The sequence below is a fragment of the Perca fluviatilis genome, chromosome 24 (genome assembly GCF_010015445.1).
Source record: "Perca fluviatilis chromosome 24, GENO_Pfluv_1.0, whole genome shotgun sequence".
In the NCBI taxonomy this organism is placed as follows: Eukaryota; Metazoa; Chordata; class Actinopteri; order Perciformes; family Percidae; genus Perca; species Perca fluviatilis.
This window is the reverse complement of record NC_053135.1, coordinates 20,486,411-20,511,089: the sequence shown is the minus strand read 5'-3', so window position 1 is coordinate 20,511,089 and position 24,679 is coordinate 20,486,411. Positions and strand designations below refer to the sequence as shown.

The window sequence follows — 24,679 nt, the reverse complement described above, 5'->3', positions numbered from 1 at the left end:
AACTGTCTCTAAGTGGGTCTCAGAATCATATTTATTTGCAGGTAATGGTGGCAAATATATACGATAAAAAACAAAGCAGATAAACACTTCACTGTGCCAAGCTGTACAGGACATGCAAATGTTTCCATGGATACAAAAATAGACACGTTCTATAAAGATGTTTACACAAACGGGGAATATGTACAGACTGCAACAATAACGTCACATGACACGAGGCTATAATCATGACCATGCAGACGCTGATTAAATGCAAAAAAAGAGATGAAAAAGGCAGAAAACAACTTTGAAGAAAGCAACAAAAAAGTCTGAACAGCTTTAAAAGTCTGAAAAAACTAACATGTTAGAAAAAAGGACACAAAAGGTCAGAAAAAGTGACAAAAACTCTAAAGAAAGGACCAAAATGTTAGAAAAGGTGACAAAAAAAGCAAAGAGACCAAAGCGGATTGTTTGCTGTCTGAAACTAGATTTAAAACTAACTGGACCTTTTATTAAAAAAAACTCCATCTAAACTATCTCAAACACTTTAACAACTTTGCAAATCACAACAGAAAATATACTGACAAGAAACACATTGGTGGCACATTCAACTAAAACTAAACGGTTTCAGCGTTTTAAACATTTCAACATTTCAGCATTATAGCGTATCAGCATTTCAGCCTTTTCAGTGTTTAAGAATTTCAGTGTTTCAGCATTTTAAACATTTCAGCATTTCAACGTTTCAGCATTATAGCGTATCAACATTAAAGCGTTACAGCGTTTCAGCCTTATAGGGTTTCAACATTTAAGCGTTTCAGCATTTCAGCATTATAGCGTTTCAGCATTTTAAACATTTCAGCGTTTCAGCTTTTTCAGCATTTCAAACATTTCAGCTTTTCAGCATTTTAAACATTTCAGCATTTCAGCTTTTCAGCATTTTAAACATTTCAGTGTTTCAGCTTTTCAGCATTTTAAACATTTCAGCGTTTCAGCATTATAGCGTTTCAACATTTCAGCGTTTTCAGAGTTTAAGAATTTCAGTGTTTCAGCATTTTAAACATTTCAACATTATAGCGTTTCAACATTTCAGCATTTTAAACATTTCAGCGTTTCAGGTTTTTCAGCGTTTCAGCATTTTAAACATTTCAGCGTTTCAACATTTTAAACATTTCAGCATTTTAAACATTTCAGCCTTTTAAACATTTCAGCGTTTCAACATTTTAAACATTTCAGCGTTTCAGCATTTTAAACATTTCAGCGTTTCAGCATTTTAAACATTTCAGTGTTTTCAGCGTTTCAAACATTTCGGCATTTCAGCATTTTAAACATTTCAGCGTTTCAACATTATAGCGTTTCAGCATTTTAAACATTTCAGCGTTTCAGCATTTTAAACATTTCAGTGTTTCAACATTAAAGCGTTTCAGCATTTTAAACATTTCAGCGTTTCAACATTTTAAACATTTCAGTGTTTTCAGCGTTTCAAACATTTCAGCGTTTCAGCATTTCAGCATTTTAACCATTTCAGCGTTTCAACATTTCAGCGTTTGAGCGCTACAGTCACAGTTAGACCAAATATGAGCAGCAAAGTTCAAGTCAATCACAGGAACAAATTACACACACGATAGTGAACTAAACAAAAAAAAAACATGCACATCTCGTTACAGCTGCTGCCAACAACCACGAAACATTTGGCGTAGTATTTATTCACATCAAATAACAACAAGAATAAATACTATTTTAGGAGTCATACAGGAAGGAACTCAATCATCTGTGCTGAGGATGAAAAGCTGAGAAGGTTTATTACATTTCTGCGATCCGGATGTGTACGAATAAAGATGAGGGAGGAATACTGGTTCCATCTTTGGACAAAAGGTGAATATGCCGATAACCTGAGAACACCAAACATCTTCATTTATAAAAGATAAACAACGCTACAGCACACACACTCACAATCGTCGCCTGGCGTCGGCACTAGTGCCACATTTCCCAGGCCCCAAAATTTTAACGCTTGGAAACCGTTTTGGTTTGAAACCTGCGAGGTTATTTTGTAGTCTGGACGGCCACAAACTGACCTTTATCCTGATGTTTTGGACTTTTATCTACACTTTAAACACTTTTTTCCAATGTAAAACTATAGGCTACCTAGTTTTAAATTTTTATATTTAGGGACAGTTTGAGTTAATAAACGGTTATATGTCTTAGCAGTAGCTGTACTATGTATGTAGAAGGTGTAGACGAACAGATATATGTCTTAGCAGTAGCTGGACTATGTGTGTAGAAGGTGTAGAAGAACAGATATATGTCTTAGCAGTAACTGGACTATGTGTGGAGAAGAACAGATATATGTCTTAGCAGTAGCTGTACTATGTATGTAGAAGGTGTAGACGAACAGATATATGTCTTAGCAGTAACTGGACTATGTGTGGAGAAGAACAGATATATGTCTTAGCAGTAACTGGACTATGTGTGTAGAAGGTGTAGAAGAACAGATATATGTCTTAGCAGTAACTGGACTATGTGTGTAGAAGAACAGATATATGTCTTAGCAGTAACTGGACTATGTGTGTAGAAGCTGTAGAAGCTAACCTTACCTTGCTGCATGCAGCGGAGCGGCAGCGTGTACTGACCCACAAAGTCATTTTTCGACGTCTTGTCGTAGTCTTCGACCACGAAGCGCACCATGGCGAGCTCAGGAGCGTGCACGGTGAAGCGCAGAGTGTCGTACCACACCGGGTTAAACCCTGCAAACAGGACACACTGTTATCAACCCAAATCTGTCGTGCCCCCTCCTTTTTTATTCATTTATACATTACACTTACAGCTGGAAATGACAACAGAAACACTCAAGATTTTAGCAGAGAAATGACTGGAAATGACAATAAAAAGAAACAAGTTTCTAACTTTTTTTAAATTGAAATAATTAAAAGAAATATACACGTAATTTCCTTTTTTTAAAGTTGAGTCATTTTGAGAAAAATTTTAATTCCCCAATCCTAAAAAAACTAAAAAATACCTTTAAAAGAGTTAAAATCGATACACTGCTCCAGGATTCTTTATGTTTGACTTCTTAATTCTTCTTCTGTCCATCCTTGCTCTTCATCCTTTTTTGAGAAACCCATACTGTAAACCATTAGCTCCAGAGAGAGAGAGCAGAGAGACAACACACATAACACACACACACACACACACATATACACACATACACACATACACACACACAGCTGAGAGAGAGAGAGAGAGACACACACACAAAGAGAGAGAGAGAGAGAGAGAGAGACAGGAGACACACACACAAGACAAGACAAGACAAGACAGACAGAGACACAAGGCAAGGAGGCAGACAAGACAGAGAGAGAGAGAGACAAGAGGCAGGCAAGAGGAGGCAAGACAAGAGACAAGAGACAAGAGAGACAGACAAGAGAGACAAGACAAGACAAAGACAAGACAAGACAAGACACACAGAGAGGAAAGGAGGAAAAGAGAGAGAGGAGCAGGAGAGAGACAGACAGGAGAGACAGGAAAAGAGAGAGAGAGAGAGGAAGAGGAAAGAGGAGAGAGAAAGGAGAGGAAAGAGGAAAGAGAGAGACAGAGAGAAAGAGAAAGAGAGAGACAGAGGAAAGAGGAGAGAGAGAGAGAGAGAGCCCACTGACTAAGACCACACACATTGCCACACACACACACACACACACACCACACACCACACCACCACATCACCACATACATAATAATATACACACATTGAGGAGTGAGTGAGAGAAGAAAGAGAGAGAGAGAGGAGAGAAAGAGAGGAGAGAGAGAGAGGAGAGAGGAGAGAGAGAGTGGACAAGGGAGATGATAATGAAAACTATTAAATACCACACCGGGATCTAGCCAGACCGAAACTAAACAACAGGCACGCTATCACACCCTGTTTGGGCCACAGACGCCAGAGAGTAGTAGGCCAACGCTATCGCTTTGAGAGGATGGCGAAAAGCAGACAAATGGATAATAGATTCTGAATGGAAAGTTAACTTTTAAAAAGTTGTGGAGGGGGACAGTATTTTGACGCATACACAGCCTGTACTCCACGGAGAAAGCAGCCACACTGGAACTGCTGCAGAGTGAAAACGCTGTCTCATTAACTGGTGATCACTGGACGTCACTGCACACTAACATTTTGACTTGTCATAGTAGGAAAAGCACAGCTGAAATTGATAACCTTAACAATGGCTGAATCTTAACAAAGTGTCCTGTGCAAGATATTTCCAGTAGGGAGTCATCATGCACAATACCAGGGCCCCTAAGTGGAATGCAGCCACAGTAATGGTTTAATACCAGGTCTCTCCTAAATTGGAATGCAGCCATCATTAATGGTTTAATACCAGGACCTCTCCTAAGTGGAATGCAGCCATCAGTAATGGTTTAATACCAGGTCTCCCCTAAAGTGGAATCGCAGCCATCATTAATGGTTTAATACCAGGACCTCTCCAAAGTGGAATGCAGCCATCAGTAATGGTTTAATACCAGGACCTCTCTAAGTGGAATGCAGCCATCAGTAATGGTTTAATACCAGGGTCTCTCCTAAGTGGAATGCAGCCATCAGTAATGGTTTAATACCAGGACCTCTCCTAAGTGGAATGCAGCCATCAGTAATGGTTTAATACCAGGGTCTCTCTAAAGTGGAATGCAGCCATCAGTAATGGTTTAATACCAGGACCTCTCCTAAGTGGAATGCAGCCATCAGTAATGGTTTAATACCAGGATCTCTCCTAAGTGGAATGCAGCCATCAGTAATGGTTTAATACCAGGACCTCTCTCCTAAAGTGGAATGCAGCCATCATTAATGGTTTAATACCAGGGTCTCTCCTAAGTGGAATGCAGCCATCAGTAATGGTTTAATACCAGGACCTCTCCTAAGTGGAATGCAGCCATCAGTAATGGTTTAATACCAGGATCTCTCCTAAGTGGAATGCAGCCATCAGTAATGGTTTAATACCAGGACCTCTCCTAAGTGGAATGCAGCCATCAGTAATGGTTTAATACCAGGACCTCTCCTAAGTGGAATGCAGCCATCAGTAATGGTTTTGAATACACCTGGGCTTTTCCTACCATCACATGTCAACATGTCTGCTGTGAAAAAGGTCTATTGAATATGTCTATCAGCATACAGTTTTAGGACTGTGTTGTTTGTATCATTTTGACTGTTTTTGTCATTTTGGGACATTGTCCACCCCCTTTTCTGTCCAGGAGAATTGTTACATTCCTTATTAGAAAAATGTAAAGGTTACAAATGTCCTGCTGTGGCGTCTGGTTTTGGACCATTTTGTTTGTACTGTATAAGCAAGGTGTGAGTGTTACATCTCAGTTAGGTTAGGTACTTGGAGGAATTGTGCAATAATGACAGATTCACACAGGTTTCTTTTGTTTACAGTAAATAAATAATAAACAATTACAAATCTTAAAGTCAAGTTCATAAAGTAACTTTCTTTGCATTCATTTGATTCCCAATCAAGTTACACTGGTAAGAATGGCTTTCCATTGTTAATATGTACTTAAAAAAAGTTCTGAAATGCAAAATAATAGAATTTTATTCATGTAATTAAACATGCGATTAATCTCGATTAACTATAGAAATTTGGCGAGTAATCGCGATTAAAACAATTAATCGTTTGACAGCCCTAGTATATATATACACACAGTAGGCATATACCGTTGTTGTCTATGTATCTGGTCTCCTGTCTGTTCTGGTCCAGAGGAACCCCGTAGATCTCCACTCGGACCAGCGGGTCCACGATCGAGTCCTCTTTAATGTTGACTTTGGGAAGCTGCTGACCGCTGATCACCTGAAACACACACAGACACACACACACACACACACACACACACACACACACACACACACACAAACACATAAACACACAAACACACACACACACACACACACCCACCCACAGACACACACCACCACAATGTTGTAAAAAGCGCCAAAAATGATCAATAAATTGAAAAAGGTTTTTAAAATAAAACAGCAAAAACTTTGAAAGAAGCAAAGTGTGAAAAAAAGTCACACAAAAAGCAACACAATTTTCTTAGAAAACGTCAAAAAAGCGGCATAATCGTTGACTACAGGGATGGTTTAGGTCTTGTTGTAAATAAAGTGCAGGGAACCTTCCCGTCTGTACCTGGATGGTGAGGGTGACCGGTTGGTAGCCGTCCCGTTTTTGCGGAGTCTCGGGGTCGAATGTTTTCTCGGCGTCTCTCATGAAGCTGGGCTTTAGGACGTAGCCACAGCCGCCGTTCTGCCTGAACATCCCGTCATTCAGATCCATCCCCTCGCCCGCTGTCTGGAAGTTCAGCGCAACTGGAACCAAAGAAACACGATTTTACTCATAAAAAATGAAAAAAACGCTGAGAAAAACATTTTAAAAAGAACAACAAGATGTACTTCTCTGACTCATGATTCAAAGATTCCCAAAACACTTTATAGAGACACTTTGAGGGAATGAAATTGTCAAATACATCAAAGAAAATGACACAAAACAACAAATATTTCCAAATAAAGCGTCAAAAACTGCGCTTAAAAAAGGGTCAAAAGAAAAAGAAGAGAATGAAACTGATACTAAATTGTCAAATACATGGAAGAAAGCAACCAATACATTGCAAGACTTGGAATATATTTTGAGAGAAAAAGTCTGAACATTTTAATTTCGTCCTATTTTTTCCTTTAAACGTTACACTTACAGGCTGGAAATGACAACAGATAGAAACAAGTTTGCTGCAAAAAAGCTGGAAATAGCTGAAAAAAAACCAACATGACAGAAATGTAAATGGAGATAAAGTCTTAAAGTCGTTGAGTCACCGATTTGGCAGCCGGCGTTCCACATTTCCTGAGGGTTGAAGTTGGAGGAGTCGGTCCGGAAGCCGCTGGGATAAACCCGGGTCAGCTGCCGGCAGTTATGGTGCACAAACTCGGCGCCTGAAACGCAGAAAACCCCACAAGTTTAGAGACTGAAAGGCTTCATACGGTATAAAGGGTCCGTCACAAACATCAGAAAACGCCCAATAAAAGTAGAAAAAGGGCCCATTTCAAACATTTTGAAAAAAACGCAAAAGACTTTGAGAAACGCTTAAAGACTTATGAAGTGAAAAAAGATTAAAAAAACATCAGAAGTTTAGTGACAGAAACATTGGGAAAAAAGTAAAAAACTTCAAAACAAATAATCGAAGATCACAAAAAGTGACGACAAAAGCCCTTAAAACGTTGTAAAAACTGCCAAAACGCTGTAAAAAACACCACAAAACATTGTAAAAACGCCGACAACATTGTAAAAACTGCCTAAAATGTTGTAGAAACTGCCCAAACATTGTAAAAACTGCTTAAAGTGCCCATATTATGAAAGAATCACTTTTTCTGGGATATGGGGTGTTCTTTTGTGTCTCTGGTGCTTCCACACACATACAAACTTTGAAAAAAATCCATCCATGCTGTTTTGAGTCGGATAGAGTTTCTGAATGTGTCCTGCCTTCAGTCTCCTAGTGAGCTGTTCAAAATCTGGCTAACCACAACCGTTAGCTCGTTAGCATGCTAACCGTTAGCATTAGCATGCTAACGCTAATGCTAACGCTAGCATGCTACGTCGTTCTCAATAGCAAAGCACTGCTACAACACACACAAGTTCACCATAATCTACAAAAGAACTACTTACATGTGTGCCCTCATTTAGAAGTCTCCCAGCTAATCCTGCCTTGTAACTGACCAAAGTTGGAGAAACAGCCTCTCTTTTACTGTCTCTAGAGTTAGCTAGCTGACATGATCTACATCTGAACTACTGAGCATGTGCGAGTGCAATCAAAGATAGTAGTGAAGAAGAAGATGAAAAGAGGTCTCACTCTGTAGCTAAAACAGAAACCAGGTGAAAAGAGGATCTACAGCAGTGAGAGAGAGCTGTGCAGTACAAGAACAATATGGTGTTTTTTGAAAATTAAACCATGTAAACCTATTCTGGTACAACCTTAAAATACAGTTATGAACCTGAAAATGAGCATAATATGGGCGCTTTAAACGTTGTAGAAACTGCCCAAAACGTTGTCAAAACGCCGAAAACATTGTAAAAACCGCCTAAAATGTTGTAGAAACTGCCCAAACACTGTAAAAACTGCTTAAACATTGTAGAAACTGCCCAAACACTGTAAAAACTGCTTAAACATTGTAGAAACTGCCCAAACACTGTAAAAACTGCTTAAACATTGTAGAAACTGCCCAAACACTGTAAAAACTGCTTAAACATTGTAGAAACTGCCCAAAACGATGTAAAAACCGCCGAAAACATTGTAAAAACTGCCTGAAACATTGTAAAAAACGCTTAAACGTAAAAACTGCCTAACCTATGTGTACAGCTCCTAAACTTTGTAATAGCTCCCAGCGACTCACCAGTGTCTCGCAGGTGTCTGCGGGCCTTGGACTCGGTGAAAGACGCCACCTCGTAGAACTTGGAGTGGATGTGCGAGTGTTTGAAGTTGCTGAAGTGGACACTTTTGCAGTAGACGACGCAGTCGGACAACTCCTTGGACAGACGCTGCTTCGACTTCTGGGGAAACAAGAAGACAGGAGAAATAAATGTAAGTTTCTGACTTCAAGGAGATTCAAACACAGGTATGAAACCAGCAGACGTACACACAGACTCATTTAAATGTACGGATGTGAAATGACAAAGTCTGGAACAATCCTTCAAGTTGTAACTTGGCGGGCTTTTCCCACTGCCTCATTTAGTTCAGTTGAATGTCACTGACAGGATCTGGCCCTTTATTAGAGTCACATGATAGGGTAAACCCCTGTCACAGATGGAAGCACTGGGCACATGGAAACCTTTAGACAACCCCCTCTTGAACTGTGTAAGTCGATACTCCACAATGCCGAGCAGAAGCAGGTTTCACTGCCAGGGAAGCTACCAGGACTGTACCAGAGGTGTGGCACTGAAACCTGCAGCATACACGCTGTCTGAATCTGATCTGACTTCAGGATCCAGACATTTGTGTCATTTTATCAAAGCCCCTGGCTGGGTATCGCCGTTGTTTTCTTAAATTGATTCCGATTGGACATGAAAAAGACCTGCTGCATTTTAAAAGTATCAATGTCTAAATTAGGATGACATTTCATTCAGATATCTGGAGGTGACAGAGGTGACAGAGGTGACATCTGCCTGTTTTTTCCCCCGCCAAAATAAAAGCTTAACTTCGGAGCGTTTTTTGCAGGAAAGTCGTCTGCGGGGCTCCTTTTGAATGCACACTGCCTGAACCTGCTTCCCCATGAAAGCCGATCTGACTGCTCCCCCCTCCCCTCACCTTCACCCATCTCCCAGACAGAAAGACACCTACACCATCAGCGGGGCGGCGGAGGGCTCATATCTCGCCACACGCCTCACCTCTGATGACTGTGTTGACACGAGTCCCAGTGTGGCGTTTCACTTCTCACATGCTTATCAATAAACATGACTGATCAACAAACATGACTCTAAGTGCCCAATGATTCCTTTTGCACACTTCGTTAGCTGCAACACAGCAAAATAAATCCTCTAAAGTAGAGCTGGGTACATAGTCAGAGCAGGACGTTTTAAACATAAGGGGCAGAGCAAGACGGTGTCGTAAATTGAGCCTTAATTCACCCATTTACATGTGGAGATATGCTGCTCTATACACGCTAAAAGTCCTGATTATTTACATGGAGTCTGGTGGAGATATGCTGCTCTATACACGCTAAAAGTCCTGATTATTTACATGGAGTCTGGTGGAGATATGCTGCTCTATACACGCTAAAAGTCTTGATTATTTACATGGAGTCTGGTGGAGATATGCTGGCTCTATACACGCTAAAAGTCTTGATTATTTACATGGAGTCTGGTGGAGATATGCTGGCTCTATACACGCTAAAAGTCCTGATTATTTACATGGAGTCTGGTGGAGATATGCTGCTCTATACACGCTAAAAGTCCTGATTATTTACATGGAGTCTGGTGGAGATATGCTGACTCTATACACGTTAAAAGTACTGATTATTTACATGGAGTCTGGTGGAGATATGCTGGCTCTATACACGCTAAAAGTCCTGATTATTTACATGGAGTCTGGTGGAGATATGCTGGCTCTATACACGCTAAACGTCCTGATTATTTACATGGAGTCTGGTGGAGATATGCTGCTCTATACACGCTAAAAGTCCTGATTATTTACATGGAGTCTGGTGGAGATATGCTGGCTCTATACACGCTAAAAGTCCTGATTATTTACATGGAGTCTGGTGGAGATATGCTGGCTCTATACACGCCTACGCTAAACGTCCTGATTATTTACATGGAGTCTGGTGGAGATATGCTGGCTCTATACACGCTAAAAGTCCTGATTATTTACATGGAGTCTGGTGGAGATATGCTGGCTCTATACACGCTAAACGTCCTGATTATTTACATGGAGTCTGGTGGAGATATGCTGGCTCTATACACGCTAAAATTCCTGATTATTTACATGGAGTCTGGTGGGTTTGGTGATGGGGATTTTGGGTTTTATGTTAAACTAAAATGATCTTACTCTTTAACTAAAAGGTCTATCTCTGTAGAATAATAATCTGAGTCTATCACCGGCAAAAACAGAACTTTTAGGGGACGCTAACTGATGCAAAGGACTTCCTGTAACTACCAGCTGCAATTAATGTAATCAAAAGGAGTGCCTTCGTTTTGGGTTAATCAGTGTTGCATCATCAGCCTAAAAAAGGATCCTGGTTCTATATCTGGCTGGCTCATCAGACTGTGTTTAATATATAATAATATATAATAGTATAATAATAATAATCTGCAGGCATGGAAATGGGTCAGGGTGAAAAAGGTGAGAAAGATATTACCCCTCTGGGGGGGTCCGGGGGCATGCTCCCCCGGAAGAAAATTTCAAATATTCCATATTTTAAAGTATCAATCTGATGCATTTTTGGCCAACCAACAGTGTTTATTTCAATATGCACTCATTAAAGTTAATTTGACTGGCAAAACAGTTAAAGTCCTTCTGACCTTATTTATTTTATTTTTTTTAACCTTTATTTATCCAGGTAAAGTGTTTGAGAACAACTTCTCATTTACAAACATGACCTGGCCAAGAGGCTACAAAAATAAATGAAAACGTACTCTACAACTAAACATATACATGTCATACACATAACACACAGAACAAGCAAATAAAAAAATAAAAGTAGACAGCAAAGAGAAAAAATAAAATGCTTAAGTATATGTGTATAAATATGATTCATGTTTATCAGCAGGAACAGGAATCGACTATGTTGTTTTGAAGATTAAGCTTAAAGGTGGAAATTGGGATCAGAGACGTAAGTTTCAGAGTATTTTGTAGTGTGTTCCAATCATGTACTGCTGCAAAGCGGAAGGCATTGAATCCAAAGGTAGTAGAAGTAGAGGGGGTACTAAACTTAATAAAATTACTTGATCTTGTGTGATAGGTGTTATGAGCAACATGAAAAAGAGATGACAAATAGAGAGGTGTCTTGCCCAAGATTGTCTTGTATATGAAGCAAAACCAATGATGAAGTCGCCGTGTGTGAAGGGAGGGCCAGCCCACCAGTTTATACAAATCACAGTGATGAGTATGAAAAGGTGCATTAGTGGCGAAACGGATGGCGGAATGATAGAGTGTATCAAGTTTTTTTAGAGCTGTGTTTGGAGCTATTCTATAAATAGTATCACAATAATAAAAGTCATAATTTTTAAAAACTAAAAAGTTTTGGATAAATTTTTACTTAACCATATGTTAAATTAAGAGTCAATGTGGATTTACATATTGCAATAATATCATAATCCTACAGTGAATCATTGTGAAAACTAAACTTTACTACTTTGGCCAGGTCATCATCAAAAAAGCGAATTAGTACATTCATGATTTTGTCCATGTTGATATTAGCTGCTTTATTTACATTTATTAAAAACGTCACATTGTTTATCTTTTCATATAGCTAGACGTCTAGACTCTGGGACAAGGCCGTTATGTTTAATACCTGCCATGCTGAGTCCAAACAGACAGTTTTGTCAAGGCAGTTTGGGCTTCAGATAGCTTTTACACAGTGGCCATGTTAATGACTAATCATGTTCCGCTATGAACGTGCACACACAGATTGTTTGTATCACGGTCGGTCAGTAAAGGAACAGTCGCAGCGGTAGCGGTCGTTGCCGGTAACGTACTCGTATTGCAGAGTGCACGGACCGAAGCTTTGTGACTAGCAAGCATTTTCTTACCGCTGCTGCCGTACAGTATCTTCCTTCAACATGCTCTGCAGAAGCAAGCACCCGGCTCCAAGTGCTAAACAGCTTCCTGTCTCCACCCTTTTCCTCTTGTCCTCTATTCATGCCCAGCGCCATTTATTAATTTATTAATTAACTACTTTCTCAACAAAAGCTGCCTGTATCTACATGCTCCAAGTTTGATAAACTTTGCCTCCATTTTTTTTAGCCACGTTACCACGGAGACCACACCGGCACCGCGCTTACATTTCAGCAAAGACCCGCCCTACTTTGCATCTGATTGGCTAGAACTCGTTTCATTGGTAGGTTGAAGTTCGACGATTGGTTAAATCCAGCGCATCAAAACAAATCCTATGTGGACTTTTTAATTTATTTATTTTTCTAAAATAGTCATAAGCCAGAAATCGTGCACCAGGCCCGAGTACTTAAACCCCCCCCCCCTTAAACATGTTCTCATCGAATTTACACGATTCACGAACATCACCTATTTTGGGTTCAAAACGACGAGTTTCGCCGAAAGGTGAGTGATTTTCATGTCTGAATCTGGGTGTGATCAAACTGACCTACCTTCACCCTGCGACAAAAAAATATCAAATACGTCAGAAATGGTGCCACTTTTTGCGACGTTTTGGCACCTTTCTTTACATAATTACCATTGAAAAAGGCAACAAAAAAGGGTTAATAATGTCGACAATGTCAACGTTATTTTAGTTACGTTAACAGACATTAACAAAGCTGGCCTACCTTCTTCCCCCTGTGGCGGACACTTTGGCGGACGTTATCTTCGTCCATCTCAGCCTCGTCATCATCGCTCACCTCTCCCGCCTGAGAGTCGTCCGCCGTGCCGCTGAAACTCTCCTCCAGACCGCCGAGTTTCTTCGCCTTCAGCAGAATCTTCCCCTTTAGATCCTGACAGCAAGTTTACACAACACAAACTTTAGGTTCCCATCTTCTGTTTTTACATTTTCAGTCATCCACTCCAAACACAACCAACTTTAGGTTCCCCTATATATAGGGTATGGTGTCTGTAAAGTGTCCTGAGATTATTCCTGTTGTGATTTGACACTATAAATGAAATTGAAAAAGTATGGGCACTTCAGATGCAAAGGTATTCCCATTTGTCACATTTTCTGGCCTTTATAAGCCTACGGCCAGCGAGACAGAGTGGGTTATGGTCAGACAGCAGACTGCTCACCTCCGGAGACGGCAGGCCGACGGCGGCTTTGCCGTCTAATGTGCTTTTCAGCAGTTTGTTTCCGAGGATTTGGTTGAGGTGTCGGGCCATGACTCTCTGCTGCTCAACACTGCAATGGTTCTCCATGGACAGGATGACGGGGTACTCCGATACCTGCAGCACGGACGGAGGCAGATCGTACAAAAACGTTGAAAAAGCAACCAAACGCTGTTACGTAAACCAAAGCGATATAAACGTTGGGAAAAGCGACGTAAACGTTGAGAAAAGCAACGGAAGTAACAAAGTCGAAAAAAGGAGGCAGGGAGAAAGACAGACAACAGAGAGGGAGGAGGGAGGGAGGGAGGGAGGAGCGAGGGAGGGAGGTAGTGAGGCAGGGAGGGAGCAAGGGAGCGAGTTTGTAACTGAACACTGCAGAGTATTATCGAAGGGAAAGCTAATACGCTTCTGCCAGACACCTGTGGGCTGAGAGACACCAGGGGTCCCCAGGCCACAATATTATTATAAATTATTAATATTCATTCTCAACAGGCTCTGTGATGCATGTGAACCTTTGGCACTCTGTGGCAAACAGCTGACTGTAAAGTCAGATCAGTTATTAATATGTTGCACAGTCCTCTCATATCTATGGGCAGAGCTACTGTACCTTGAAGGCGTAGTTTCCCACAGCAGTGACCACGTCCTTGAAGAGGATCCTGGAGGTGAACGTGTGTCCGTGATACACGATTGGTTCTCCATTAGCGCCATCCCAGCAGTCCACTTCCACACAGCGACAGCCCCGACTCAGAGCCCTGGGGAATACCAACATCTTAGGAACAAAGGCGCAGTATTTTAGTAAAGAAGACGGAATATTTAACAACAAAAGTTGGACTATCTCAGAAGAAAAGTTTAAATATTAGGAGAGAAAAAATTTCAGATTTCTTTGGGCAAAAGTCAGAATAGTCACAATATTTAAAACAAATGTTGGAATATTTTAAGAAAGAAAGTCTGAGTAAGTGAGAAGAAGAGTTGACATATTACAAGACATAAAAAGTCTGATATTTTGGGGTAAAAGTCAGAATGTTTTATTTTGTAGAATATCCTCTTTTCACATTAAAACATCCCTGAAATCACTCGCTCATCATCGCTAGACCCACCAGACTCCATGTAAATAATCAGGGCTTTTATCATCGTGAAACACACTTCATTCAAAGTGGACAGAAACTAAATAAAACTACCAAAAGCCGTCTTGGTTCATCTTTCCACTGTTCCAACAATCACCACTCTGGTTGGGTTGAATAAACCCTTAATTCACCCATTTACATGTGGAGATATGCTTTTGATTTGATTTTATTAGGATCCCCATTAGCTGATGCAGAACAACAGCTACTCTTCCTGGGGTCCACAGAAAACATAAAACATTACCACAGATAAGACATTTTCATATCATATAATATAAAAAAATAAGAGCAGTATAGCTAGTTTTATTTTCTTGCAAATATAAATATACATATTCCTCTTCATGTACTCTAATAATAATATATAATAATATCACAATAAATACATGAGCACAGAATATAGAAAAATTAAATCTTACAACATCTTTGTTTACATATCAATATTCCTATGCATAAACAAGTACAAAATATGGTTACAGTCTTAGGGCCCTTAGATGTCCATTTACCTGTTTTTTGAAGCTTGATTTATTATCATACCTGCAAACTCAGAAGGGCTGAAAAAGGTGACACATTCCCGTGCAGCGATGTTTCAGTTCCCTCTAACGTCCGTTTTCGGAGCATCAGAGAGAATCGCAGGCATTTAAGTAGCACCTAAGTAAGGCACCGAAATCTGCGTTGCTATTCGGGCCGGTAGATAATGGTCATTAAGGCACCAGTGCCATATTAGCACCGGGTGTCCAAAATAAAAACTCTTCGGATCTACACAATTCACATGGATGACATTTTCCCATTCAAAACGGCAATTTTTGCCAAAAAGCAACTAGTTTGCAGGCATGTATTATGCGCTTTGGCAATCTCTGCTGGAAGTGAGTTCCAAGCAACCATCCCTCGATACAATACTGTACGTTGCATTGATTGTGTCCGGGCTATAGGAACTTTGAAAAGACCTCTAGTGGCATGTTTGATAGAGTATTTTGTGTGTTAGAGCTAAATGTAAGTTGACTATACAAACAATTAGGAATTTTCAATTCAATAATGTTTCTAACAAAAGCCAGGAGTGATGCTGAAAGTCTCTCCCCAACTTTCAACCAGGAGAGATTGACATGCATGTTGTTTACATTAGACCTAAGTGGACATTGAAGGGCAAGACGAGCTGCTCTGTTCTGAACCAGCTGCAGTTTTCCTAGATCGTTCTTTGCAGCACTTGACCATATCATTGGGCAATAGTCTAGATGTGATAAAGCTAGAGTGTGCAGGACTTGTTTGGTCAGGTGTGATGTTAAAAAAGCAGAGCATCTTTTTGTAACAGATATATTCCTCCCCATCTTTGCAACAAGATAATCTATATGCTTTGTCCATGGCAGTTTACAATCTAAGCTAACACCAAGAAGCTTTGTTTCCTCTACTTGCTCAACCGCTACATTATTCAGCATCAAATTCAGCTGAGGTCTACAGCTCAACGAATGATTTGTACCACATACAATGCTTTTAGTCTTTGACATGTTTAGGAATAGTTTATGGTTAGTAACCCATTCTAGTGCTATCTTCAACTCTTTGTTGAGGGTTGCCGTTATTTCATTAATAGTAGGAGCACACATGTGTATTGTTGTATCATCTGCATACATGGACACATGGGCTTTTTTAAAAGCAAGTGGAAGATCAATAATAAAAATAGTCACAAGGGCAGAGTGAACTTGCTTGTGGAATTCCACACTCTAAATGTTTTGTATCAGAAAAGCTTCCATTAAAGAAAACTCTTTGTCTTCTATAGGATAGACAATTTTCTATCCATGATAAAGCAGATGGCGCAAAACCATAACATTCAAGTCCTTTCAATAATAATTTGTGATCAATGACATCAAAGGCAGCACTGAAGTCTAACAGTACTGCTCCCACAATATTCCTCTGATCAATTTCTTTCAACCAATCATCTGTCATTTGTGTATGCTCTATACACGCTAAAAGTACTGATTATTCACATGGTGTCTGGTGGATTTATTGATAGCAATTTTGCAGATGTTTTTATGTTAAAAAAAGGATCTTACTCTTTAACAAGAAGGTCTATCTCTAAAGGGATCATTTCCATAATGTTGTCAGACACTTAGAATAATAATCTGAGTCTGTCAGCAGAAACAACAGAACTTTTAGTGGACGCTAGCTGCTGCTGAACATTTGTCCCGTAGGGTTACATTACAGCCATGTCTGTGGCTGCCTGTAACAGCATTCTCACTCAATACTGGACCAATTTCTAAGATCTTTTTTCTCATCAGTCACCTAGACACAATACATGGGAAGTAGGGTTGAAACAGGGTTTGCCACGTTGAAAAAAAAACTGAAGTTACCCTTTAATTAATTACGTAAAACTAATGAATGGAGGAAGATTAATGCAGGGCAACATCACAGTAAAGCTCATCCCCCCTGGAAGGCTCAACGGAGCATAGTAGAGAACACATCAGCTAAGGGATTTGGGCTGATGGAAGTCCTAAAATATTTATTAAATGGTTCAAAAGCAGATTTGGAAATAGTGAAGTGGTTCTGGATTTGTGTCAAAGGCAAACTAGTGCTTGTGTAATGAATTCAAGCATTTTTTATGATTTTGCTGCAGATGTATGTTCATATGTATGGATATATAGACAGCAGACCTTAACCTGAAAAACTCCCCCATATGTGGTTTGTTCCAGCATCATTCTGACCTAGATTTAGGTTTCCAGTGGTGGTGCCCTCTAGTGGCCTAGTAGTGCTGACGGGAGCAAAGCAGGAAGTAAGGTGAGGAAGTATAAGGGCGCCAAATGTCCTGGTAAGGAGGCAGGTTGGGGGGGAGGATGGGTCAAACAAACACTTTTCTTTGAGTCTCAGTCTTTTCTCAGTCATATATAGCTGTTGGTTGGTCTAAGCAAGAAAGTGAAGCGAGCGGCATGACCTGATGTATCCCTCCACCCTGCAGAGTTAGTAACCTGATGTATCCCTCCACCCTGCAGAGTTAGTAACCTGATGTATCCCTCCACCCTGCAGAGTTAGTTACCTGATGTATCCCTCCACCCTGCAGAGTTAGTTACCTGATGTATCCCTCCACCCTGCAGAGTTAGTTACCTGATGTATCCCTCCACCCTGCAGAGTTAGTAACCTGATGTATCCCTCCACCCTGCAGAGTTAGTAACCTGATGTATCCCTCCACCCTGCAGAGTTAGTTACCTGATGTATCCCTCCACCCTGCAGAGTTAGTTACCTGATGTATCCCTCCACCCTGCATAGTTAGTTACCTGATGTATCCCTCCACACTGCTCTGTCCACGGAGCTGGTCCTCCATCAGGTAGGTGTTGTGGGAGGAGGAGATGAAGTAGTGGCACAGCGGCTGGCTCATGTCCTGGAAGATTTCCCGCCACCGTGGGTTAAAGATGGAGCCCTCAGGGGAGCCGAGGTACATCAAGAAGCCGTCAAATGTCATGGCATTCAGCAGCTTGGCTGGAAATACAGTTGGGCAGTGTTAGAAAAAGGCAGTCTATAATTTACCAAAGTTTCACAGTTTCTCAAGAAAGTAACACAAACATCCAAAAGGAATGGTTCATCTGAAAAGGTTCTTGGCCTAACACTAATTTACATGGTTACCCAAACAGAAACAGTTAGGATAGGATCTGCAAGTTAAAAAATTTCTATAATATGGCCCCTGCCTGGCACCTAGTCTCACATTGCCAGAACTTCCTCCACAGCACTGTGGAGGAGGGTCTGTTTTTGTGGAACACGTGTACGTTCAAAAGTTGTTTTAGTTGTGCAACAGAAAAGGAACGTTGTGTATATAGACTACCAACCTTTAATGTTACATTATCAAGTACCAAGAGACACAGGCTAGGAGCCCACAATAAACTGAAAACACCAAGATCCCAGCCGATGCACCTGTGTCGGAGGGTTCGTAGCGCTGGATGAGCGTCTTGGCATGCTGCTGGACATCGTCCCCCTCCAGCTGGCCGTCTCTGAGGAAGTCCTCCAAGTCGCTTTGGGATAACGTCTGGCCATCCAGCGAGTACTGCTGGAACACCCTCAGCACATCCTCGCGCTGGGTCAACATCTTGTAGAAGAGCACAAACTCGTCATCCTCCAGCGTCCCCGACTGGGACCTGTCAGCCATCTGAGAGAAAGAAAAAAGGCTGTAGCTCTACGGGTAGATGCACCAAAACTCAAGAGGTCTAACCCCTAGATTCCACCAGGCAGAAGATGTCTGCTAACTGCACGCCTGCATCAAAAAAACTTCGGAAAAAGCAACAAAAAAGTTTTTAAAAAGTCCCCAAAAAGTTTTAAGTGAGTTTAAGTTTAATTCAACTGCCTTAGTGAAATGGCCGTATAGAGACAAAAACAGACAGCAATTATATAGTATGTATTCAGCTGAAATGCTCTCACAGGATAAAGATTTGAACATAAAATCTTGCTGAAACACATTAAAGTTAAACATTTAAGGGGGATTTGTTGCGTCTGTAAATTCAAGGGTTAAAAACATCGATTTTTTTTGGAAAAAGTGACAAAATCGTCCAAAAACAGCATAAAATCTCACCGTGAAGAGGCGATGAGCGTGGTGCTCGTTCATGTCCACGTTCATCATTTTCAGTAAGTCTCGAACTTCCCTGAAGTTCATCCGCCCGTCGTTGTTCTTGTCTGCCTTCCTGAACCAGTCGCTGATCCATCTGGGAACGCTGCGTTAGGAATCAAACACTTTCACCGTTTCTCAGAGGTTCTGGAAGAGACGTGACTAAAACATCGCAAATAACGACAAAACAAGTCGCAATCGGCATCGGCAACAACAAGACAAGCACATTATTCTTATACTTTTTTTCTACATTTTAACCTAGGCTTTTGTGTTTGTTTTTTAACCATTGAGGAAAGGTTTAGTTTGAGTTTGCACCCGTTGAGAGTGCAAGTAGAGTATTAGTTTGCATCCGTTGAGTCAAGGATACTGGTCGAGTCTCTCGCGCTCCCCCATGTTCTCCAGGTTCTCCATCAGCTTCCTGATTCCTCGGATCCAGGACTGGGCTTCCTCTGCCGACTCAGCCACCAGGTCCAGGTTGCCCCGGCGACCGCGAAACACCAGCGTGAAGCATCGGTCGGCTGGGAACTCGTCGGCAATGCTAAGCAGCACCTCGGACTGGTGGCCCTCTCGGATCACCTCCACGTCGCTCACCGAAACTGGGAACAAACGGACACAGATTAATGAGAGAAAAAGCTCCAAAAGGGGCAGGCTACCATCGTGTTATACGACCTGAAGCAAGAGTAGGAATGGAGCATTGATTTTGATTGTCAAAGCATCAATAAAGCAGCAAAAAAAAGCAGCTAAGTGTTCAGGGTCTTACATGTGGTCTATTAAGGATCTAACATGTGTTGTGTTTAGGGTCTTACATGTGTTTTGTTGTGTTTAGGGTCTTACATGTGGAGTGGGAGTTCCCGGCCTTCTTGGACTTGTACCAGATGGTCATGCAGTCGTCCTGCAGTTTGAAGTAGCGCTGCTTCTTCCAGGTTCGAGACTTTATTTTCCTCATGATTGTCCCCACCAGCATGGATTGCAGGTTGTCGTCCCCCGGGATGCCTGGGGAACAAAAATGTCAGAAAAAAAGTCCAAAAAAAGCGCAATAAATCACAGAAAAAAAGCTTAGCAAAAGCTTCGAAAACAATTCGGAAAAAGCAGTGAAACGGTCGCAGTGAGCCAAAAAAACCATGGAAAAAGTATCAAAAAGACTTCGAAAATAAGTGCTGGAAAAAATATAACATAACAACAAACTATAACATCAATTCAAAATGTTTTAGTAAACAATAAGCAGACTTACGGAGGCCGCTCCCTGTGGAAGCCATTTGTTGTTGTCTCAAACTTCTGTCATCTGAAGAAAAGAAGTTTACAGATCCAAGCCAAAGACACATCATCAGCAAAACTAATGAAAACTAAGAAATATTGTATAGTATCAGACAGCCAGCATCAGAGTTTCTCAGAGTTTCTTTTGGTTGCTCTGAGTTTCTTTTGGTTGCTCCGAGTTTCTCAGAGTTTCTTTTGGTTGCTCTGAGTTTCTTTTGGTTGCTCCGAGTTTCTCAGAGTTTCTTTTGGTTGCTCTGAGTTTCTCAGGGTTTCTCTGAGTTTCTCAGGGTTTCTCTGAGTTTCTCAGGGTTTCTCTGAGTTTCTCAGGGTTTCTCTGAGTTTCTCTGAGTTTCTCAGGGTTTCTCAGGGTTTCTCTGAGTTTTTCTGAGTTTCTCAGGGTTTCTCTGAGTTTCTCTGAGTTTCTCAGGGTTTCTCTGAGTTTCTCAGGTTTTCTCTGAGTTTCTCAGGGTTTCTCTGAGTTTTTCAGGTTTTCTCAGGTTTTCTCTGACTGTACATACACACCGCCACCGACTTGAGCTGCAAAGAAGCTCTGGCCACCCTGTCGAGGACGCTTGTCAGAAAGTACAGCTTATTGACGCTTTGGCCGCTCTGACGTGGCAGCATTCATCGATCATGTTCAACACACGATTGAAGAAAAAGCACAAGCAGCCACTGCACGGCCAATCCATTGACACTAGAAACCTTTTATAAATTGCATATATAATGACAGAATTTGTAGTGTTTGTTGGTCGCGGCGGTGTCGGTTAGCAGTTAGCTCGCTCGTTAGCCGCTGAACCGCAGCAGAATGCAGGCAGAGCGAGCAGCCGCCAGCTGTCGATCCATGCAGGACTTCACCGTGAGCCGACTGTTTAGAGACCATGTGACCGGCAGGTAACTTTAACTGGTCCCTATACGCAAACAATGTCATATCATAAATGATAGGGGAACCCAGCAACGGCAATTATGAGATTTTCCTCCATTTTCATGGAACTAATGTCTTGGTAGGAAAAAAAGTTTACATCGTATATTTCTCTGGGATCAGCCAGCGTGAAGGACGTCTATATTCCGATTGGTTACTGCCGCTTGCCGCTGCTTGCCACCGAACCGCGTCATAGCTCAGTACCATAAAGTTGACCAAAGTTCAACTTTCTGATTGACGCTCTGGACACTCAAAACGCCCAAAACGCGACACCGACAGATTTGACGCTCCTTGCAGCTGAGAGAAGCTTCCATTGAAAATGAATGACTTCCGGTATCTTTAGAAGTTCAAGTCGGCGGCGGTGTGTACGTACAGTGAGATTCTCAGGGTTTCTCTGAGTTTCTCTGAGTTTCTCAGGGTTTTTTGATGTTTCTTGTGGTTTTTCTAAGTGTAGTTATATCAGACGTGTCTTTCTGCAGCCTAAATCCTGTTTACGGAGCCACCAAAGCTGCGCTGTCTGTTCTTTCAGCTGCCCGTCAGGTTTTCAGTCTCTGCTGTCGTGCACTTTTGTCTCGCTCACTAAGCTGACTAATCTCCCCAAATCCCCCATTATTCCTTTCACTCATGACCTCAACTAACTCACGCTCACAAAACACCAAACGTCATTTAAAACATGAACAAAGTTCATCTCTCAGCCTGCGGTAACAAAGCGCCAACATAAAGTCCTGAAACATTCAGTCCTGAAACATTCAGTCAGTCCTAAAGCCGCTGCGTGTCTCCGTGTCCAATACTTTTAGGGCTGCAACTACCCTTTATTGTCACGGTGGGTTAATGGCTGGATGAATGGATGAGTTGTTTGGTCCCTAAAATGTGGATCAGTGTTGCCCAAAGTCCAAGATGACATCCTCAAATGTCTTGTTTTCTCAAAGATCTTCAGTTTCCTGTCCCAGAGGAGAGAAGAAACTAGAACATATTCACATTTAATAAGCTGACATCACACAAGTTGACCTGTTTTATCAGAAAACATGACTCTAAACCAATTAATCAATTATCAAAATAGTTGGAGATTAATTTAATAGTTGAGTAATCCTTTCATCTTTGCAGCTCTAGTTTCCTTCACCTTTCAAGTCCCTGAACAGAACCACAAAACTATGTTATGTTATGTTGCACAAAAAAAGCATCCAAAAATGCCCAAAAAGCATAAAAAGAACATTGCAAAAAATGTCCTTTTTGTTTTTTTTAAACACTCACAAAAGGTGTCGAAAAATTTGTATTCATTGTAAAAATTTGATTTCTTCTATTATTTGAACTGTTAAAAGCCCTCCTAGGGACAGGTGTTGCGAATTAGCCTTGGCTATAAACACTGTGATACAGGCATCGGATTGTTATTTATGTAATAATCTATGTTTTTTTTTGTATCTGTCCCTATTTAAATAAACTACAAAAAAAAAAAAAAAAAAAGGAAAGTTTACTTTTTTCATGACAAATGACTCAAACTGATGAACCCATTGTCTAAATAGTTGGAGATTCATTTAATATCTGATAACTCATCCATTCATCTTTGCAAACAAAGCCAACAGTTTATTTGTGCAGTCCTGTCTTACAGCCCGTTAGAGGTCCGGTAAAGTAAAAGCAGCCAGAAGAAGAACAGAAAGCCAAATGTGTCCAAAAAGCATTAAAAAGAAGCGTCAAAAACTCAGTCAAATTCATTCTTCAATAACATTAAACATACAAAAGACCATATACAGACACAATAAAACTCAACTCACAATAGACATCACAGAGAAATAATATTAACGACATAATATAGCAAGTAGATACATTTTAACAATGCATTATTACGCGTTAGTAAAAGTGAAAGAAGAAGAGCCAAGCGTCTGACCTGTAGGATCATGGCTGATCTGGGTCGGCTGCAGAGCGGGAACAGATCACACAGAGACACGGCCCGGAGACCACCACGCTGCACGGACCAACCAACGCCAGACCTGCACCGGACCACTGCGGGAAACAACTGAAGCCACAGAGGCTGAAACTTTCTCTGTCACCCTCTCTTTCTCTCTGTCTCCCTCTCTATCTCTCTCTCTCTCCCCAGATCCTTTCTGTGTCCCAGAGAGAGAGAGAGAGAGAGAGAGGGGGGGGAGAGAGAGAGAGGGGGAGGGAGAGAGAGACAGAGAAAGGGGGGGAGAGAGAGAGGGGGGAGAGAGAGAGAGAGAGTTTTCTGTCCCATGTAATGTTATAAAAGCTCATCAAACTTTGATTGGGCTCAGCAGCAAGATATTGCCCTTCAGATGAACAAACAGCAAAAAAAACAACGTCGGAAAAAATGACAAAAATGTAAAAATGTAAAAAATCTATCAATTAAAAGGGCAAAAAAGCACCAAAAAAGACAAACAAGAGACTAAAATGTTGGAAAAACTGCAACAGAAGCCACAGAGTCAGAAACTCTAAAATAAAAGGCTTTATTAGCAGGACCATATTGACACATAGTAAACCTAAAGCACATAGTACAGCAAGGAAAGAAGTTTTAAGAGGCAGACAATAGAACATTCGTGCAAAAGCAACAATAATGTCAAACTTCAACAGCAGCAACAACATGAAGATAACAATATTTGTGTGTGTGTGTGTGTGTGTGTGTGTGTGTGTGTGTGTGTGTGTGTGTGTGTGTGTGTGTGTGTGTGTGTGTGTGTGTGTGTGTGTGTGTGTGTGTGTGTGTGTGTCTAACTTCCCTGCTCGGGTTCTATGGCATTAATAATCCACAGCTTCAGATCTGCTTCGGATCAGCTTCCCAGCTCACGTTACACTCACGCAGCCAGCAGGAAAATGGAGTAACAACAACACTACATTACCCAGCTGCCACCTGGAACCCTGAGTCAGGAAACCTCACATATGCCTACCTCCACTGACACTAGAAGACTTTAAACAGACTTTGAAAAGACTAAAGTCTGACACCATCTCACATCTAACGTTCGAGACGGTCATAATATGTAGAGGCTCACCAGCGCCAGACTATTGTCAGTAAGGGGGCAAAGGGTTTTCACAAGTGGGCACGTTTTTTTTAAGAAGTTATTGCCGTGATGAGCTGCGTTATCTTTAAGACAGAAGTGTACATGGGTATACAATGCCATATTGGGGGATGAGGACTACTGTGTCCTCACCATGGTACTACAAAAGTTATCTCTGACAATTAACTCAAGCTCTGAAACAAAAACACGGGTATCTGCATGGAGCTCCGTCAGGCCAGCAGTAGTTGGTGCTTTAGTTACCTGAGAACAGGTGACTGTCTGCCGGTCGTTTCGACGGAGATTACGGGAAAGTTTAGGCACCGCAAAGACTAGT

The 24,679-nt window shown here is 41.2% G+C and overlaps 1 protein-coding gene across 2 annotated transcripts; it reads right to left on the bottom strand.

Annotated features, from left to right (window-relative positions):
- Nucleotides 1-1,144: 1,144 nt before the first annotated feature.
- LOC120554724 (1-phosphatidylinositol 4,5-bisphosphate phosphodiesterase delta-4-like) lies at nucleotides 1,145-23,423 on the bottom strand. Of its 2 annotated transcripts, XR_005638570.1 has the most exons (17): nucleotides 23,226-23,423; nucleotides 20,402-20,452; nucleotides 20,005-20,163; nucleotides 19,538-19,766; nucleotides 19,138-19,267; nucleotides 18,486-18,717; nucleotides 17,855-18,056; nucleotides 14,084-14,228; nucleotides 13,441-13,593; nucleotides 12,990-13,154; nucleotides 8,387-8,543; nucleotides 6,815-6,931; nucleotides 6,138-6,316; nucleotides 5,666-5,798; nucleotides 2,568-2,717; nucleotides 1,345-1,865; nucleotides 1,145-1,168 (listed from the first exon to the last, which is right to left on the bottom strand). XR_005638570.1 is itself a non-coding variant. In XM_039793731.1 (16 exons), the coding sequence occupies exons 2-16, from the start codon at nucleotides 20,424-20,426 to the stop codon at nucleotides 1,777-1,779; spliced, it is 2,265 nt and encodes a 754-aa protein (XP_039649665.1). In that variant the 5' UTR covers nucleotides 20,427-20,452; nucleotides 23,226-23,423; the 3' UTR covers nucleotides 1,176-1,776. The 2 variants fall into 2 exon arrangements, 1 of the variants encoding a protein (XP_039649665.1); XM_039793731.1 differs by lacking the exon at nucleotides 1,145-1,168 and having other exon boundaries at nucleotides 1,176-1,865.
- Between the last annotated feature and the right edge of the window lie 1,256 nt (nucleotides 23,424-24,679).